The sequence below is a fragment of the Papaver somniferum genome, chromosome 3 (genome assembly GCF_003573695.1).
Source record: "Papaver somniferum cultivar HN1 chromosome 3, ASM357369v1, whole genome shotgun sequence".
Classification (NCBI taxonomy): domain Eukaryota; kingdom Viridiplantae; phylum Streptophyta; class Magnoliopsida; order Ranunculales; family Papaveraceae; genus Papaver; species Papaver somniferum.
Genome location: NC_039360.1, coordinates 27190955 through 27209550, shown reverse-complemented (window position 1 = coordinate 27209550; position 18596 = coordinate 27190955). Strand labels below are relative to the sequence as shown.

The following is an 18596-nucleotide window of genomic DNA, read 5'->3' as shown; positions in this document are numbered from 1 at the left end:
GAGAGTATATAAGGTGAATACATTAATTTCTAATACTTGTATATTTAAAAACAATAAATCTAGTTGCCACGCTCATATCAAAGAAAAAGAAGCCACTCTAACCATAAATACCGGTCATAATGTTCATGTCAAAGGAAAACAATCCACTTTGAGTCATGCATATTTTGATAAAAAACGAAATATATTAATTTCTCGTATACTTTTGGAACGAAATCTTCAATTTTGATAAAAAACGATATACATTAATTTCTTGTATACTTTTGGAATGAAAATCTTCAAACTCCATAATATTTTGAATTGAGGTTTTTATTGTAACTTCGTGATGTTATATCCGAACATATTAGCTACCAAATTTGATTTTACCTTACTAACAATATATACTGTAATTTTTTTTTATGAGATTGCTTCTTTCGATTGAAAGATAGGGAAAGTTTGTTTAAGTAAGGGTTATTATTAGTGACAGAAGCACAACAAAAGAAGTTGCACAAGCTGCAACCAGAAAAGAAAATCTAAAAACAAAAACTAATTTATGAGAACAAAGTCCCAATTGCAGATTATATAGGATAAATAAATCCCCCAAAAAGATTTTTAGTTGTAAACCAATTGTGGTTGATGCATTTGAGAACCATTATAATTTGGTTAACATGTAAAGCACCTATCATTAGTTCCCAGAAATTCCACCATATTACAAAAGGCAGCATGGACCAAATGTTGTTATTTCTTTTCTTAAAAATGCTCCACTTCCATTAAGTTTGATTTGTCCCTTTTACTAAAAGCCTGACCAAAGTTTTTGAAGAAGTTATTTCAGACCTGAGAAATTACTTTGCATTGCCTGAAATTACTATTACTAACATCCGTTCTAACTTAACCAACTAAAATGGTTTTTCAACTATTATTTACCTCCCAATGCTTATCCATTTTGATAAAATAACGACTAGAAGATAGGGGATGTATGCCAAAAAGATTCAAAGTAGATTATATAGTGGTTCTACAACAACAATACTGCAAACCTGAGGGAAGTCAAAAGGAAAAACCGGCATCGACAAAATAAAAACATATTTAGACAAAAAAGAGCACGTTGTGTTTGTAATAGCCCCTTATCCATTATCACTCCACAAAAATACTTAAAGTTGAGTTTCGAGACTTATGAAGGAAATGTTTAATTTCCAGAAACAAAAATAAATCTAAGGATGTTTGAAGCCAATAATTGGAAGGCAATAATATTTGCTTCTTAATAAATTAAATTTTCTACTCGTAGAAATAATTTTTTTTTGGATATCTTCCTAATAAATTAAACTTTTTTTCTCGTAGAAATCATTTCGAATTTTGATTCTTCACCACAATTCTTACTTTTTTGTTTCTAGGAGACGAAAAATTACTTCCACCAGGTATATCATAATCCAAACACTAAGGTGCAAAGTGTGATATCGTATACCAAACAAGGCCTTATGTTGGTACTTAGTATCGCTTCCCCGATCTTCTGTACATCTATTTCACAGTCTTGACTAGGGGTGCACATACCCTACCCATACCCGCCAACCCTACCCTACCCGCCAGTTTTTTAACCGTATCCTATCCTATCCACTATTTGGCGGGTAGGGTGGCGGGTAAAGATTTTCTTAACCGCCAGTAAACGGGTAGGGTGGCGGATATAGGCCATATCCTACCCACCCTACCTAGAAATGCACATACCCTACTCCTACCCGCCAACCCTAGCCTACCCGCCAGTTTTTTAACCGTATCCTACCCTATCCATTATTTGGCGGGTAGGGTGGCGGGTAAAGATTTTCTTAACCGCTGGTAAACGGGTAGGGTGGTGGGTATAGGCCATATCCTACCCACCCTACCGGTTGTGCAGCCCTAGTCTTGACTCTCTTTAATACCTGAGTGGAGTCCAATTTTTGGCGCTCAAATAACAAAACTTCCTCTGTGAACTTCCGGCAAGTTACTTCCCATCTCCCCCTCTCTGAATCCACTTTCCGGATGATCTCCTAAGTAAGTAACTATCTCAACTTCTCTAACTTTTTTCCCGCTCTTTTTCCTGCATCTGGTTTTTATTTCTCCAAATTCTTCATCTACAGACTGTCTAGTTAGGGTTTCTGTAATTTTCTTCTCCCAATTAGTCCTTATACTTGTGAAAACTTAGTTAAGAACCTGTTGTTTACTTCAATTTGACGCGCGCTACAAATAAAACCCTATAATTTCGAAACCCTAAGATCAGAAATTATTAGGTTTTGTAGATAACGAAACAGATCTTGGTTTACTAACTGCGTGTGTTGCTGAATTCTTACAGGTACTGAAATTGAATAAGTTATCTGGGATTAGTTCGAAGAAATGTATATAAAGCAGGTAGAATTTTTATGTTATTATGAAATAAAAATTAGGCGATTTATTTGGTGGGTTATGCTTTTACATGGAATTATGAGAGTGGGAAATCCAAGCAGGCTCTTGGGATTATAGTGTTATTGTCATCGTTTTTTTATTTTTGGTGACATTTTTTTGTTTGTTTGTTTGGTGGTGAATCAGATTATTATTCAAGGGTTTAAGAGTTACAGAGAACAGATTGAAACTGAAGAATTCAGTCCTAAAGTTAATTGTGTCGGTAATGCCTTTCATTCTTTTACTTATAACATGAAATTTGGTTTGTTTAGTAGATGCGCTATTTAGCTGAAAAGAAAAACTCAGAGTAATTAAGGAGAATTATTGCCAAAGATTTTAGTGTTCGTTTAGTCTACGCCGTAATGTTCAGTCAACTGACGTTTTTTTAACATGTCTGTAGTTGGTGCTAATGGATCTGGAAAAACTAATTTCTTTCATGGTAAGTACTTCTAATAATAACTTCTGTTAAGAATATGTAGTTACTTGGTATTGGCTGTATGTATTGTTTTTGCTATTATTGACATGTGATTGAATGGTTCCAATTTTTAGCGATTCGATTTGTACTGAGCGATCTCTTCCAGAACTTGCGGAATGAGGATAGACACGCCCTTCTCCATGTATGTTTCCAATATCTTTCATCTAGATTCATATGTTTGAGTTTATTTGATGTTTTCTTTCGTTACTGAATTCTCTTAAATTACACAGGAAGGTGCAGGACACCAAGTATTATCTGCCTTTGTGGAGATAGTGTTTGATAATTCTGATAATCGCATGCCTGTAAGTTTTTACCATCTCAGTGGTTCTATATTTATCTGTAACATGCGATTGGTATTTTTCTTTCTAGTTGGCGTTGGAAATGTTTTATAGAAGAACTTGAGGGTAATTCAACAAGTTGTATGTCATAGTAGCTTACCTCTTTTACGTGCAAAAAGTGATTTATCTCTAGAACCATGCATATCAATGTTGAAGTGAACAGTTCACTAAACAAGAATGCTTCATCACCATTTTACTCTATGATGGTTTTTCTCTTCATTACTGCAACTACTAAAGTAGATTTCTGAGCATGAGAAAGTAGCCTCCATAGAAGTATTCAAAGTTTTCTAGACTGGTTTGATGATACTATGTTATTTGAGGACGTGAACAAATTTTGCCATTTCTGGAAATGCAGAGAGGGCAGATGTGCTGCATAATCTGTGTGTTGATGACTCTGATTTAATCTTAGCCAGCACTGTTCTTGTGCTTCATTACATTAGTCGGGATCCTTGCTAGAATGTATACGCTAAATAAGTGTAATACTCCTACATTTCTGTACAAATTGCGCTATTCACATTGCAGCATGTTTCTCAAGCCGCTCAAAAATAAGAAATATAATATGTGGGAGTTAGGTATATTTAGTGTTGTCCTGAACAGGTGACACTGACAAAAAAAATCCAGAATTTCAACTCTGGTTGTTCGCCGTTCAATAATTCTTGTTTAGGCATTCCTTGGGTAGTTACAAGGGAAGCTGTTAGTTTATTCCAGCTGTTGATGGTAAACACAAAACACATTTGCTACAAGATTATGGTATTATCGTATTATACCTGAATTTTCAGTGCCTTGTGTCCTATGTTTTTAGAAAAATTCTAGAATATAAGCTGATCAACGTATGTTGTATTATATATTATCTAGGATTCTAGGTGTACCTTGCCAAATGACACTTGCGACAATGTCGAAGTGTCTTCCATTGCTAAGAATTAGCTTTATATCATTGTATCAATGATTTTAAGGGGCTTCTTAAGATGTTTCCTTGAAAAAATTAGGAGAGCTAGTCTCAACCGTTGATGAACAACACCAAAAAGCTATCCAAACTTGTTATATTATGGATTTTAATGATATGTCATATGGAAGACCACAAAACTTTGCACCAGATATTCAACAACATTGATTGATATTGCCAAAGTTATTGCTTACTGTAACAAACGTAGATATGATGTCTGTTTTTACATGTGGGTGCGTGTGATATAGTTGCCAAACTGTATTAATGAAAGTGATATGCTCAAATTGTTTACTATGGTTCGTTGGTTCTTCTCCAGGTTGATAAGCAAGAAGTGCGTTTGAGGAGAACTATTGGTCTGAAGAAGGATGAGTATTATTTGGATAAAAAACATATCACGTAAATTTTCCTTGTTCTTAATGTTTTATTTCGTTATTGTTTGTCGTTGCTTCTGTCTATGGTGAGGCTTTAAGGAAAACGCGATGTTATCAATTTGCAGAAAAACTGAAGTTATGAATTTACTCGAAAGTGCTGGTTTCTCTCGTTCCAATCCTTACTATGTTGTTCAGCAAGGAAAGGTATGCAAGCGTAATTCCTGTGCATCTCGAAGACAGGATATCTTGTTTTGTTTTGTGCTTTAATTCATCTTTCTGGTCACAGATAGGAAAGTTGACATTGATGAAAGACTCTGAGCGACTGGATCTACTAAAGGAAATTGGGGGCACCCGAGTCTATGAAGAGAGACGCCGCGAGAGTTTGAAAATTATGCAAGATACTGGTAATATGTTCATATATTCGTTGAACTACTTGTTACCCTATAGTACCATGGACTTCATTCAAAGTTTCTTGTGTTGATTAGGTAATAAGAGGAAGCAGATAATTCAAGTTGTTCAGTATTTGGATGAAAGACTTAGAGAGCTAGATGAAGAGAAAGAGGAACTGAAAAAATATCAGCAGCTTGACAAGCAGCGGAGATCTTTGGAATATACCATTTACGACAAAGAACTCCAAGAAGCTAGACAAAAATTGGAGGGGGTGAGTCTTTATTTTGTTTTGGTTAATGTAGGATTCTTACTTTCCAATTTCCTAGACAAACTTGCACTAGTAACTTGTCTCTAATATGGTTAGTACCAGTAACTGACTTTGCTTGCTGTTGGAAATATTCCAAACATAAGTTCACAGATGGCTATCTACTGAGAGTATATTAGTTTCACGATAACAGTTCTTATTGGCTGCTTACATGCTGATATTCCATCACTTGGCTGAGTCTTTGATCTTGTTTTTATCATTGTCAGGTAGAAGAGGCTCGCAATAAAGTTTCAGAAACATCAGCCAAGATGTATAATGATGTGCTAGATGCCCATGAAAATGCGAAGAAATTAGAGAAGGAAGCTAAAGACCTCCACAAAAATATTCTAGTTTTGAGCAAAGAGAAAGAAGTTATAGAGAAACAGCGGACAGAGGCAATGAGGAAGCATGCCCAGGTCGATCTTGATGTCAGAGATTTAGAAGAGAGAATTTCTGGGAGTAAGAGAGAGAAGGTAACCTTCATGACCTTAAAGTATGTTAACAATCTTAGTTTTTTAAACAAGGGTGATTCAGGAGGTTAACTGTATCAGTTGACGTTGCAATTTTTTGCATCCTTTTAGGAGGAAGCTGCTGCTGAGCTTGGTGGTCTTGAAAGGAAAATTCAGGAATCCAAAAATGAGCTGGAAACAATTCGATGTTCATACAATGATCAGATGGCGAAGGAAGAGGAATTAACGAAAGGGTTTGTTTCTTGGATATCTGTAGCTAAACCATGTGTACCACCCAATTTAGATATGCCTTAAAGTTCAGTAATTGCATAATTGGATCCACCTTTTTGTTTGTATCCCTGTTGTCTTGAGTAGATGATGCACGCTATAATTGTTTTTTTTTTTCTTTCACATTGGACTTAAAGGTATCCCGGAAAACTTATATGACATTCCCAACTTGGTATTAATTAGCTTCCTTGCATTAAATGATCTTCTCGTACGAATACTTTGTGCTAAATAGAAAGTAGAGAGAGGCAAAAGAAGTAAAAATGTGTCTAAAGTAAACTTTTACCGGAATTTCGCTTACACTGTCTTTTGGAACATGTAGGATAATGGATAGGGAAAAGCAGCTTAGCATTCTGTATCAAAAGCAAGGCCGTGCAACTCAGTTCGCTAACAAGGTTGCCCGAGACAAGTGGCTTCAAAAGGAAGTTGATGATCTTAAACGAGTTCTTACCTCTAATTTGGAACAGGTAATTGCTTACTATGAAGTATGAACATACGATATTTTGATTCGAGCAGGTCATATGAACTTCAAGAAGACAGCAACTTAATCCAATAATATATTTTGATTCGAGCAGGTCATACGATATTTTGTCTAGTAAACTTGTGGTTTTAACTTCTTCATCTTGTTTGCCTGTAGTTGGGCATTTTCTGAAGTTTGTTCTGTAATTTTCATTTCTTTTTGTTTCAATACATTTAGCTTGGACCTATACGGTAGTAACTGATTTCTACCACTTCATTTTTCAGGAGAAAAAACTTCAAAATGAAATTCAGGGCATTAATTCTGGATTGCAAAATCAAGCTGCATACATTGAGGAACGCGAAACAGAGTATAAGAAGCTGGAGTCCTGCATTCCGAAGTATCAGGATGGCTTTCGCAGTTTAAAGAAACAGAGGGACGAATTACAAGACAAAAGAAAGTATGTTTTGTAAACTACTTTTCTGTCATTTATTATATTATCTGAAAATAGTCCTCTATAACTCAGTCATCTACTGTTGTTCTAGGTCAATGTGGGAGAGGGAAAGTGAACTTTCTTCAGAAATTGATAAGCTCAAGTCAGAAGTTCAAAAAGCTGAAAAGAGCCTTGATCATGCTACTCCTGGTGTGAGTAATTTGCTTGAGTACTTTGTATCTTTTCTTTGCTGCAAGTTTTATGGAAAAGGAAGTATAATTAGGCATCTGCTTTCCGGAATAAAATTGTGTTTGCTTGGGGTTTCCTCAAATTGTCCGTTAGGTATTGGGTTTGCTTAAATTGGTGTTTGGTGTTACTATCCAAGAGTCATACATGTTGAGGCCATTGCAAGCAACTCTTACCGTGTGAGCATGTGGTCACAGCTCTGGGGTCACTATTGCAATCTGCTCATTTAGCCTCTTGGCTAAGTGTGGGGCTGTAGCATAAAAAATCCATGCGCCTTATATTGGTGTGATGAACTGTCATATATCACTCAATAATTCTGCTAGTTATTTCTAAGGCTGTAATTTTGCTAGATAATTATCTGTTAGTAGATCTTGGATATTCTCTCCTACTTGATTCCTACATATATCACTCAATAATTCTGCTAATTATTTCTAAGGCTGTAATTTTGCTAGACAATTATCTGTTAGTAGATCTTGGATATTCTCTCCTACTTGATTCCTACATATGTTGGCTTCAGTGAAGTTAGTCATCAGGACGAAGATCACTCAGTATTCACGTTATCTTGTTATCTTAATGTTCTTTTAGACATTAATATGCCAATTTTATATTTCAGGATATTAGAAGGGGATTGAATTCTGTCAGAAGGCTTTGTAGAGATCACAATATAAAAGGAGTGTTCGGTCCAATTATAGAGTTGCTTGATTGTGAAGACAAGTTTTTCACTGCTGTTGAAGTAACTGCTGGAAACAGGTTTAAATTGTCCCTTATCTGTGCTTTATTGTTTCTTTCCAAAGAAAAAGTAGAAATGGCATTCTTCATGTTGTCATGAGGTGAGTGTTTGACTAAGACAAGTCTTTCTTTGCATTACCAGCTTGTTCCATGTAGTGGTTGAAACAGATGAAATATCCACCAGAATAATTAGGTACCTTAATTCAGAAAAAGGCGGACGTATCACTTTCATACCATTGAACAGAGTGAAGCCTCCACACGTAAAGTATCCGAACAATGGTGATGTTGTACCGCTGTTGAAAAAACTTAAATTCTCTCCGCATCATACTCCAGCATTTCAACAGGTTGAGTTCTACCTCTATAGTTTGCTGTCTCTTGAAACGCTTAATTATCGAGTTCCTAGTTATTGTTTCACTCCTTCATATGTGTTTTTCTCTTCTTACTTCTACTTGTTACATATATATTTATCTTAACATTTGTTGGACTTCTTATCTTGTTATTAAACATCAACTCTTCTTTCCTAGGTATTTGGTAGAACTGTGATTTGTAGAAACTTGGATGTTGCCACTACAGTTGCTAAGGTGGATGGTTTGGACTGCATAACGCTGGAAGGTCTGGAAATAACTTTAAATTAACACCCTTCAGCAAGCAGTGTGCATGTAACCTGAAGTTTTAACTACATTTTACACTTACCAGGGGACCAAGTAAGCAAGAAAGGTGGCATGACAGGGGGATTCTACGATCATAGGCGTTCAAAGCTGAAGTATATGGATGCTGTTAAGCAAAACACTAAGGCTGTCAACAGTAAACAAGAGGAGTTGAACAAACTTAGAAGCGACCTTGAAGATATCCTGATGAAACTGTTTAAGAGTTTTTATTTTAATATTTTTCTTACATGAGTTTTGTACTGCACCTTTGGTATCTCTGGTTACGGTTCTGCTGGGTGGTAGTTTTTCCTTTTTAAGTTATAACAAGACACCATAAATTTTGCTAAAAAATTAATATAAACAACTACACTTTTCTTAGCTTTCCTCACAGATAGACCAGGAAATCACAAAACTTGTCAGTGAACAGCAGAAATTTGATGCCGAGCAGTCACATAACAAGTCAGAGCTGGAGCAAATCAGGCATGATATTGTTAATGCTAAGAAGCAAAAGGAATCGATGTCCAAGGCACTTCAAAAAAAGGTATCAAGGGAACCTTGTGTACGTAATTGTGTAATTAAGCGTTGATAGCAAGTTTTACTATTGGTGATATAACTGCCTTCATTTTTTTGTATCTGTAGGAAAAGTTGCTTGCAAATTCCCGTACCCAAATTGACCAGCTCCGATCTAGTATAGCTGCGAAAGAGCATGAGATGGGAACAGATCTTGTTGATTGCTTGTTACAAGATGAAAGAGAACTTCTATCACGGTTGAACCCTGAGATTACTGAACTGAAAGAAAATCTCATTGCTTGCAAAACAAACCGGATAGAGGTCGGTGTAGTGCAATCATATCTGGTATCATGTAGATTTGAGGTTGATACTTATGGATATTGGTCATGGATGTTAAATATATCTTCCTTTTTTTAGACGGAAACAAGAAAAGGAGAGCTTGAAACCAATCTATCAACAAATCTTGTAAGGCGGCAACAAGAGTTGTTGGCCATAAGATCGTCCGCTGACGCTGATACATTGCTTGGGGAAGTCGAACAGAAGAGACACGATCGTATTGAGGCCAAAGAATATGTTGATGATGCAACGCAAAGGCTGAACAGTGAGATTCACGTGCCTTAAATATTTTGTCAAAGAGTTATATCTTGATTCCTATTATATAACTGAAAGTATGATACTGCGCAGGAGTTTCTAAGAAAGTTGATGAACACACTAAGCAAATGAAAGATATCAAGGATGAGAGAAATAAATTAAAAGTAAGTGTGCATTTTGGCGTCTCTTATAATGAATTGCGTCTGTCAGTTTATGATATACATTATGCTTTCTGTAGGCTCTAGAGGACAAGTACGAGCGTACGCTTCAGGAGGAGGCGAAAGCTCTCGATCAACTACTAACTAAAAGGAATACTCTTTTAGCAAAACAGGAGGATTGCATGAAGAAAATTAGGGATTTGGGTTCTTTACCCTCCGATGCCTTTGAAAAGTAATGCTTTCTCAAAATTTCTACTGCATTTCTTTTTCTTTTACTGTTATTATTATATCTTCCATTAATTTATTTTTTAATAGGGTTTCGTTAGTTTACATGCTATAGTTCATATTCAGCCGTGTTATTTGTTTCATGTTTTTATCTATTTTCTGCTAAATACGTCTATCTATTTTATTATGCGGCAAACAGGCGCAAGAACATCAAAGAGTTGCACAAAATGCTTCACAAGTGCAACGAGGAATTGCAGCAGTTCAGCCATGTGAATAAGAAGGCACTGGATCAGTATGTCAACTTCACGGAGCAAAGAGAAGAACTCCAGCAGAGGCAAGCTGAACTGGATGCTGGCGATGATGTACTACTTCACTCATTTATCTGAACTAGTTTTTTTTTTTGAAGTATATCTGAACTCTAGTTACTTGTGATGTTAAGGTTGGACCCATGATTTCGGTGGCTAATTGACTCTAATACATGTGCAGAAAATCAAGGAGCTAATCCAAGTTTTGGATCATCGAAAGGACGAATCAATTGAACGTACATTCAAAGGTGTAGCTCGGCATTTCCGGGAAGTATTCTCTGAACTCGTGCCCGGTGGCCATGGATTTTTGGTCATGATGAAGAAAAAGGTATTATTTTATTTTTTACTAGAATGACTTTGAATGTGACTTGGGACATTTATAAATAGCATTGAATGTGTCTTGATTGAACATTCTGGATTCTTTTTTGTGTGTTTTTGTTACATGTAAAATTTGTCCTTCCGCGCGCGCGCGCACACACACTACCGCCTCCAAGCACACCGTTTTCCCTGTTAGTATATAAGATACATTTGGTTTTCTCTTCTGTACAGGATGCTGGTCATGGAGATGATGATCATGATGAGGAAGGGCCTCGTGAGGCAGATGCTGAAGGGAGGGTTGAGAAATACATTGGCGTCAAAGTCAAGGTATTTATCAAGAATTAGAATCATTTACATCTTTCGGAAGAGAGCGTTAAGTACTTTATATCTGTGGAAAGTTACCAAGGTTTAAAACACAGGGTAGACTATGGTTCTCAATCAGTTAGTGTCAGGATATTCATTTCGTGGATTTTTGTCTATATTATTCAGGTTTCTTTCACTGGTCAAGGGGAGACGCAGTCCATGAAACAGCTCTCTGGTGGTCAAAAAACTGTAGTGGCCTTGACTCTGATCTTTGCCATACAGAGATGTGATCCTGCTCCATTCTATCTTTTTGACGAGATTGATGCTGCACTAGATCCGCAGTACAGAACTGCTGTTGGAAGTATCCAACACATAGTTTTAGCCACTTTCCCTCATTTTTATCTTCTTGTTTGTTGATCTTATCTATATTGCACGACTGTGAACCTTGGGGGATTGGCCAAATGGTACAGCTATACTACCTTGCAACTTGGAGGCCATGTGGTTAACTTCCCATGAGGTTTTCCCAGGGATGTTGTTCCCCAAAAAGAGGTGTGCTGTCAATGCGCATTGTATAGCTTTAACGAAAAACAGAAAGTAGAACTTTTCTTGGTTCAGGAGGTTGTTGAAGGACATGGTATAGAGACAGACATGGATCAATATTAGAAATGTAAGTAGGAAAATGGTTCCTCAACCCTGAGATATAATCGGACTCTCTAGAAGGTCTAGACATCCTTATTATCAGAAAAAATGTTGCAAGCACATATAATTAGGAGAACCTACAGTTAGTGAAAAAATATATAGATGTATCATCTTCTTACAGTATAGTGACGTGTTTTAGCAAGTCTTTGTGCTACCCAAGTAGAGTAATACAAACATGTTTAATATCTGAGTCATATGCCTCATGTTTAAATCTTATGATGGCATTCATATAAGATAAATCCCATATTTCACTTATTCATGCATTCTATTTATATCCAAAAACATGATTGTTGTTCTGAAGTGTGTTTGCGCTATAATTGAGTTACCGTTCTTCCTGTATTTCCTTGACCAATGTGTTCCATAGATATGGTACGTCGCCTGGCAGACATGGCAAATACTCAGTTTATAACCACTACTTTCAGAATAGAGCTTGTGAAAGTTGCAGACAAGATATATGGGGTGACGCATAAAAATAGAGTCAGTTTTGTAAATGTGATCTCCAAGGATCAAGCTTTGCGCTTTATCGAGCACGACCAGTCTCATAATGCTGAATAGGGTAAGCACTTATAATTGCTCAAACCATTGTTTACTATTTCAGTATGAACTAATTTAGTTGTGAAGTGATTTTCTCATTTTGTTTTCTGAATATTTTCCTGTAGGTTGGCCGGACAGGAAAATACTTAACGACATTAGTTACGAGGAAATTAAGTTGTTCATCAGCATCCATTAATTATCACTATGTATAATATATACATCCTAAGTTCTAACATGTTCAAGCTTGGTATGACCAAATTTAGACTTTAATTAAACGCTGTGGATTATGTATAGTGAAGCAAGGATGTCAGATTTTCGGTTTTCTGAGGTGTTTTGCAAAAAAGTCTTTTGCCCAGCATTACAGTTTACCTTTCCATTTGACATGTTTTTGTATGTCTGTTTGCACTAGTTCATTAGCCAGCCTATAATTTCGACTGCCTTTAGACACAACAGCTACTCTGTCTACAGAATCATTTGGACGCAGGGGCTTGTAAACCAAAGTTAACCCTTTGATCTGTATTGGCCACATGAAGGCCAAGGCCTAATGTCCCAGAAAGTGTGGCAACTGTAGCTTACATTCTCGTTCATACGGGCACCTAAGCCAGTGTGAGCAAACTGTTTCTTGCATTTCAGTGACCTAATAGTCTTTTTACAATCACCAGATGACTCTAAACCCAGAGGTACTTACATGTGCACCTTTGGGAAGAAAGTCGGGCACCAGATAAAAAGAAGAAAAGGTCCCATTTGTTGCCAGTTAAACAGACATTGTAAACTTTAATGAGGACAGAATGAATGATTAAACACAATGATGCACTTCAGGATATTTGACTGGAAGTCTGTCATACATAAACATAAAAAGGCTAAACATCAAGGACAAAACCCATGAATATCAAAAATGAGTGTAACAAATTATAACCAAAACGCTCTCTCTACAGCACTCAAAAAACCCATCATTTCAAGGTAGTCGTCACTTGGATGCAAACAATGCTACATAAATAAATGGACAGAGTATCACTTTGGAGGTTGAGACTGGGTGATGAACTTGGTAAGCACATAACAGTCTGGTGGGGTAATGTTCATGTAGTAGTTTTCGATGGTCTCAGTGACTTCAAACCCAAACTTTTTATAGAAATTGAGAGCATCGTCATTGTTTGTCTGGACATGCAAGTAAATCTCAGCTACGTTTGTCTTGGAGCTTAGATCGATAACATGGTTCAATAGCTTGGTACCTGCAAAAATATCCAGGAACATATTTAAGCTGACATGAATTTACAGTCATATGATTGGTTGTGGAAGCTTGTCTTGTCAACTTAGTCATTTGAGTTGTTAGAAATCCGAACGTCCACTACCCACTAAATGGAATGAAATTATAGCAGAAACAGGAAAAAAGTAAAAGAATTCCAGTCTGCTGTGATATCAATGTATCATATTTAAACACGTAACAAACGGCTAACTGTGATGGATCCAACTAACAACTATTTCCAGTATCATGCCTGCAAAATTACGAGATGTGCTTGAGATTATTTTCCATTTCCTTTGGAATTTAAGCGTCCCTATGAAATCTATATGAATCACAAACAGAGCACCTCCATAAGTAAGAGATCGTCTTCTAAAGAATAACTTAGAGGAGTTCAAAGTGCTAGAACAAGCATATGCGCAAATGTAAATGAAGAGAAAAGACAAGTCATATACGCACCGATCCCTATCCCACGGTAGGGAGCCAAGACTCCCAGTGTCATAATGTAAACACGGTCAACCCTAGCTTCCTTCTTCTCGATGCGACAGGCAATTGAACCAACACAAATATCGCTGTAGTAAGCTGAAAAAAGAAACGCATCATGAGGCACTACAGTTCGGAAAATTTGGAATGATAAAACACTAACAACACTGATAATGAAGGAGAGGAGTATAACATTTGTATTACTAAAGATATTTGATATAACAAACACTAAAAGAGCATTTACGGACGAATCTTCAGTACAAAAGAAAGATATTTTCCAAAGCGAAGTTATATCTAGGCTTTTGGTATTACCAAAAACTAGTTTATACTTTATAGCTTAATCAGAAACAAATATCTGGGATGATGAACTAGTGTTCTCCTAATAGCACACCTCAAAAACGAACATAAACAATACGACCCTGCTAATTTCACACCAAAGTTTAAACTTCAAACATAATTTTATAATCTGTGGACATAAGCTCATACTCATCAAGTTACAGTATTTAAGGACCTTTAAGAATGATAATTCGATCTTCAAGAAACAAGTGGACCAAAAAGAAAAAAATGCAAAAAACTTAAACGCTCTTGCTTATGTAAAAGAGTCCAAAGTACAAGCAACATCTCTCAGCTCATCAAACAATACATGATCAAATCAAGTGTTTTAAATGAGCTAAACAAAGAAAGGAATAAATAATACTCTAAGCTAATAGAATGTATGAGTATGACAAATTGATGCAGAAATTTCAGATCGGCAAGGTGATAATCATATGTGTCTAACTAAGACAGTTAAAGACAGCATATTAGTATCCTGAACCATGTTCAGCACTAATACCCAAGAATTCCCTCATTTTCCAAATAAAAACAAAATGAGCAACAATTCATAACCCACATAAAGCTTCAAGAAAAAATCAGCCATACAGCATAAGAGTGATCAAGTTCTATCTATAACTAGATCAACACTCTCAGTCTAAAGAAAATGAATCGATGTACAGCCCACATTCCTCATCAATGAGAGTTTATTTACTTTTCGACAATGAAACAAGCACATTCTTACTATTCTATACCGTAGGAGATTTTATACAGTCCACAAAATTAACTTCACTACGTACCATTATACCAACAACTCTATACACAACTGACATGCTCATAATCGCCAATTTGTCAACGAAAATTTCCAAACATTACATTAAACACTTCAACTAATTCTACGAAACCCAAACTTCCAATCCATTTCCCATTTGCCAACAAACATCTTCTAATTCATTCAAAAATGCAAATTAACAAAAAATTCTTGAAACCCATTAACAACATTGGACCAATCAATACCTAAATTTTGAGGGGAAAAAAAAACTAAAAACACAAATATTTCATCTAATCAAATCCAGCTTACAGAACCCTTATTTTAGTAATTGAAGAGAAAGGGGGGTATGTATGTATTTACCTAGCTTAGTAAATTCACCAGAAGCAAGAGCATCAGCATAGTATTTATCATTATAACGAACAGGGAAAAGAGCAGTATTCATCTTTTTTAGTTGCATCAAATTCTTATCACGAACTGCATCTAATGATGTCGTTACTTCCCTCTGCCCACCCATCTCTTCCTTCCTTCTACAAAATGGGAATCCACAGACACTCCGAGAGAGAGAGAGAGAGAGACTTAGGGTTTTGTTTTGTCTGTAAATATTTCTTTTCACAGAGTAATATACGCCGTTAGGTTATGGTGGAACTTTGGAGAACAAACACTTTCAACCGGGTCGAATAGTTTAGGATTTTTGTTGGACCTAAAAAAACTCGGAGGCCCTATCCATCCAAATTAACTAGATTTTTATTAAATGTCGTTCATGGTTAGGTATCAAAAATGCTCTAATAGTTTTCTCCAAAAAAATTTTGAAGCCTATTATTGGGGCTTTGAGTGGGTGACTTTTGGGGGCTTAAAATGATAGTTGAAACCAAGCCATGGATAGGGGGATCTCATACATATAAAAAGTCCAATTTATCCTTACATACAAATAAATCAAAATCACACTATTCACTAAAAAAACTAAATTAACTATCTTCTCATTTTCATTCTCTTCTCATTCATCAAATGTGATGAAAATGATGATCATGATTCATCATGATGATCATGGAAAAAAAATTAAAACTATTATCTTCTCATTCTTCTTGTTTACAAATCATGATGAAGATGACGATCATCATCATGATGATGATCATAAAAAAAACAACAAAACTATTATCTTCTCCTCCTTCTCTTCTCATTCATAAATCACAATAAAAGATGACGATCATAATTTCATCACGATGAAAATGACGATCATAAAAAGAAAAAATAAAGGAAACCCATTATTTATTTTTGCTTGTGAATGACTAAGAAATCTGGTTCGATTAGATTCGGGTAAAAAAAATCAGTTTCTGAAGCTGTTTACGGCTAGGAATTCTTATTTTACCAACCGTAAATCTCATATTATGGATAGAAAATTAGAATTTCTAACCGTTGAACAGGTATGCGGTTGGGAAGATTTTATTTCCCAGCCGTAATTAGTTGTTCACGGTTAGGATTTCCTAGCCGTTGTAAGTAATTCTGATAATCACAGAAAAAAATAAATAGAGAGGTCTGATTTCGGCTAGTTTTTCCCAGCCGTGGTAGTACAATCGTCCGGGTTTTCCTGCCGAAGTTATTAGTTACGGCTAGGAAAAACTAGCCGTAACTTGTTCTGATAATAAGAAAAAAAATCACATGTTGAGTACGGCCAGATATTCCAAGCCGTAACATGAGCTTCGGCTAGGAAAAATTCGTCGATATTTGAACCTAGCCGCAACATAATTTACGGCCAAAAGTTCTTAACTTCCCAACCGTTTTTATGTGTTCACGGCTGGGAGTTCCTAATATCCCAACCGTTTGGTCGATTTTCGGCTAGGTCGACACCTTTACCCAGCCGTAATTACAAAAAATCCAGAATAATTTCTGATTTTTGATGGATTTGAATTGATTAAATTGATGTTGGGAATTGATTACAAGGTTATCTTGAGTTTTGTGATGAAGGGTTTCATCATTTTTCTTCAAAAGTTTTCAAGAAAATTCCACCAAAATCACCATTTTTCCGTCTTCAAAACTCAAAAAAATCAAGTTTTAATTTGCAAAAGATTAATGTTTTGATTAGTCTAAGCAATTCACTAGGACTGATTAGTTAGTTTAATCAATTTAATTAGCATTAATCAAATTAAAAGTAGATTAGACATTACAAAAAAAGATAGATAAGGGGTCATATGGATTGTTATTTCATGACCACATTAAGCCCCCAAAAACCCACCCGACTTCCTTCTTAGTAAAAGGATCACGCACTAGGTCCACGAGACTAAGCCCCGATAAAAGGATTCAAAGAACTATATAATTTCGTCGGTAAAGTTCAAAGGAAAAATTAGCCATTTAAAGACATTAAGAACTAATACTAAAAAGAGATATTTATATTTATTTTTCGTCAAATATTCTTTTCCTTAAAAAAAGAGAAGATGTATCAAGCTTAGCCTTAGGCTGAGTTTGGTAATGTCAAAAGCAATTTCAACCAACAACCGGGAGATACACAAAAATAAATAATTTTGGTAATGTCTAAATTACTCTTGAGTATCCCCATGTGTGTTTGCAAATCAATCAGATCACAATGACAGTTAAAACAGGAATCGAGACTCAATAGATGTAGTTGGTCAAAAAGTTGGAATGAGACCAATTAGAATGAATGAATCCGTCAACAAAATATAGGTTTATCAACTTTGAATGAGAAGTGATGACAGATTCTAGCTCACAATCAAAACACAATGTCCATGATAATTGCAGGCAATAGAAAATCCGAACTGCTGCACTAATGTTAATTCTCATATTACGGGGATGGAGAATACAATGTTTAGCAAATCAAAAACATGAATCCATTATGGGGTTTACATTTTTACACATTCATCTTATACCCACAAATTTATTCAACTGTGAAAATGATGCAAGAGCTTTTTAATTGCATATCTCATTGTCTATGGGTGTGAATAAAATACCAACATAACAGTCGGTTTTGGAAAAAACATCAGTCAGCATAGGTGAAGGATGAAAGGGATTTTTAATTGCATATCTCATTGTATATGAGTATGAATACAATACCAACATAACAGTCGGTATTGGAAAGAAAAAAAAAACAGCCGACATAGGTGAAGGCACCGCCCACAATGCCGACAATGGCAAAATTTCCAACAGAAAATTGCAATTTGGATGTAACAGTCGGGCATTGGGCAATAGAACAGTCGGTAATGGGATAAATTTAATAGACCATGCCGATTACTAACATGCAAAAACGAAAAACAAAATAAATTCTAAACGACACTGGATTTAACAAAAATACATGCCAACAAATAACAATCGGTATTGCTTTCATTCAATAAACAAAACCGACAACAACAGTTGTACTGTATTCATCCTTATTTGTCAAAATTTATTGAGCTTTATTTCGAGACGCAATTCCTACATCAGGATTAGGGCATTGCCTAGAGCTTTACATGAGGAATTAATTGAAGAGGAAATTTTTGGAATCGTCCATCAATTATATACTATGAAAAGAAAAAGTTATGGAAGAAGAGGAGGACAACAAGAAGAAGAGAAGTCAAGGTGCAGTCCTAGTCAGTTTTGAAGGGGGATACTGAAAATGCGGGATTATCAAAGTACACCACCAACTTTATCTTAGGAAATATGTATGGATTAAACTTAAATATAATTCCAAAAGTTCAACTTAATGAATCTCAATCGAGAA

The 18596-nt window shown here is 35.8% G+C and overlaps 2 protein-coding genes across 2 annotated transcripts; one reads left to right on the top strand and one right to left on the bottom strand.

Moving 5' to 3' along the window:
* Positions 1–1860: 1860 nt before the first annotated feature.
* On the top strand, positions 1861–12457 carry LOC113355652 (structural maintenance of chromosomes protein 3-like). The gene is made up of 30 exons (XM_026598568.1): positions 1861–1995; positions 2294–2349; positions 2527–2602; positions 2780–2818; positions 2929–2996; positions 3085–3156; positions 4452–4531; positions 4632–4710; positions 4793–4910; positions 4992–5167; positions 5428–5673; positions 5782–5903; positions 6257–6401; positions 6679–6851; positions 6937–7036; positions 7684–7820; positions 7942–8143; positions 8324–8411; positions 8496–8645; positions 8836–8987; positions 9086–9277; positions 9374–9557; positions 9641–9711; positions 9786–9937; positions 10130–10292; positions 10417–10563; positions 10785–10880; positions 11043–11217; positions 11920–12111; positions 12215–12457. Exons 2-29 carry the CDS (start codon positions 2335–2337, stop codon positions 12108–12110), a joined length of 3609 nt encoding a protein of 1202 aa, XP_026454353.1. The 5' UTR covers positions 1861–1995; positions 2294–2334; the 3' UTR covers position 12111; positions 12215–12457.
* Positions 12458–12878: 421 nt separating this feature from the next.
* On the bottom strand, positions 12879–15503 carry LOC113355651 (N-alpha-acetyltransferase 50-like). The gene is made up of 3 exons (XM_026598567.1): positions 15251–15503; positions 13786–13908; positions 12879–13318 (listed from the first exon to the last, which is right to left on the bottom strand). The coding sequence occupies exons 1-3, from the start codon at positions 15402–15404 to the stop codon at positions 13101–13103; spliced, it is 495 nt and encodes a 164-aa protein (XP_026454352.1). The 5' UTR covers positions 15405–15503; the 3' UTR covers positions 12879–13100.
* Between the last annotated feature and the right edge of the window lie 3093 nt (positions 15504–18596).

Bases quoted from the DNA above. Each gene is read 5' to 3' on its own strand.
- LOC113355652 (XM_026598568.1), top strand. The intron at 5,904-6,256 runs GTTTGTTTCTTG...TGGAACATGTAG, and splicing joins GAAGAGGAATTAACGAAAGG to GATAATGGATAGGGAAAAGC. The intron at 9,558-9,640 runs GTGAGATTCACG...GATACTGCGCAG, and splicing joins TGCAACGCAAAGGCTGAACA to GAGTTTCTAAGAAAGTTGAT.
- LOC113355651 (XM_026598567.1), bottom strand. From the start codon at position 15,404: ATGGGTGGGCAGAGGGAAGTAACGACATCATTAGATGCAGTTCGTGAT. The intron at 13,909-15,250 runs GTAAATACATAC...TTCTTTTTTCAG, and splicing joins TGGTGAATTTACTAAGCTAG to CTTACTACAGCGATATTTGT. The intron at 13,319-13,785 runs GTGCGTATATGA...ATATTTTTGCAG, and splicing joins CTACCGTGGGATAGGGATCG to GTACCAAGCTATTGAACCAT.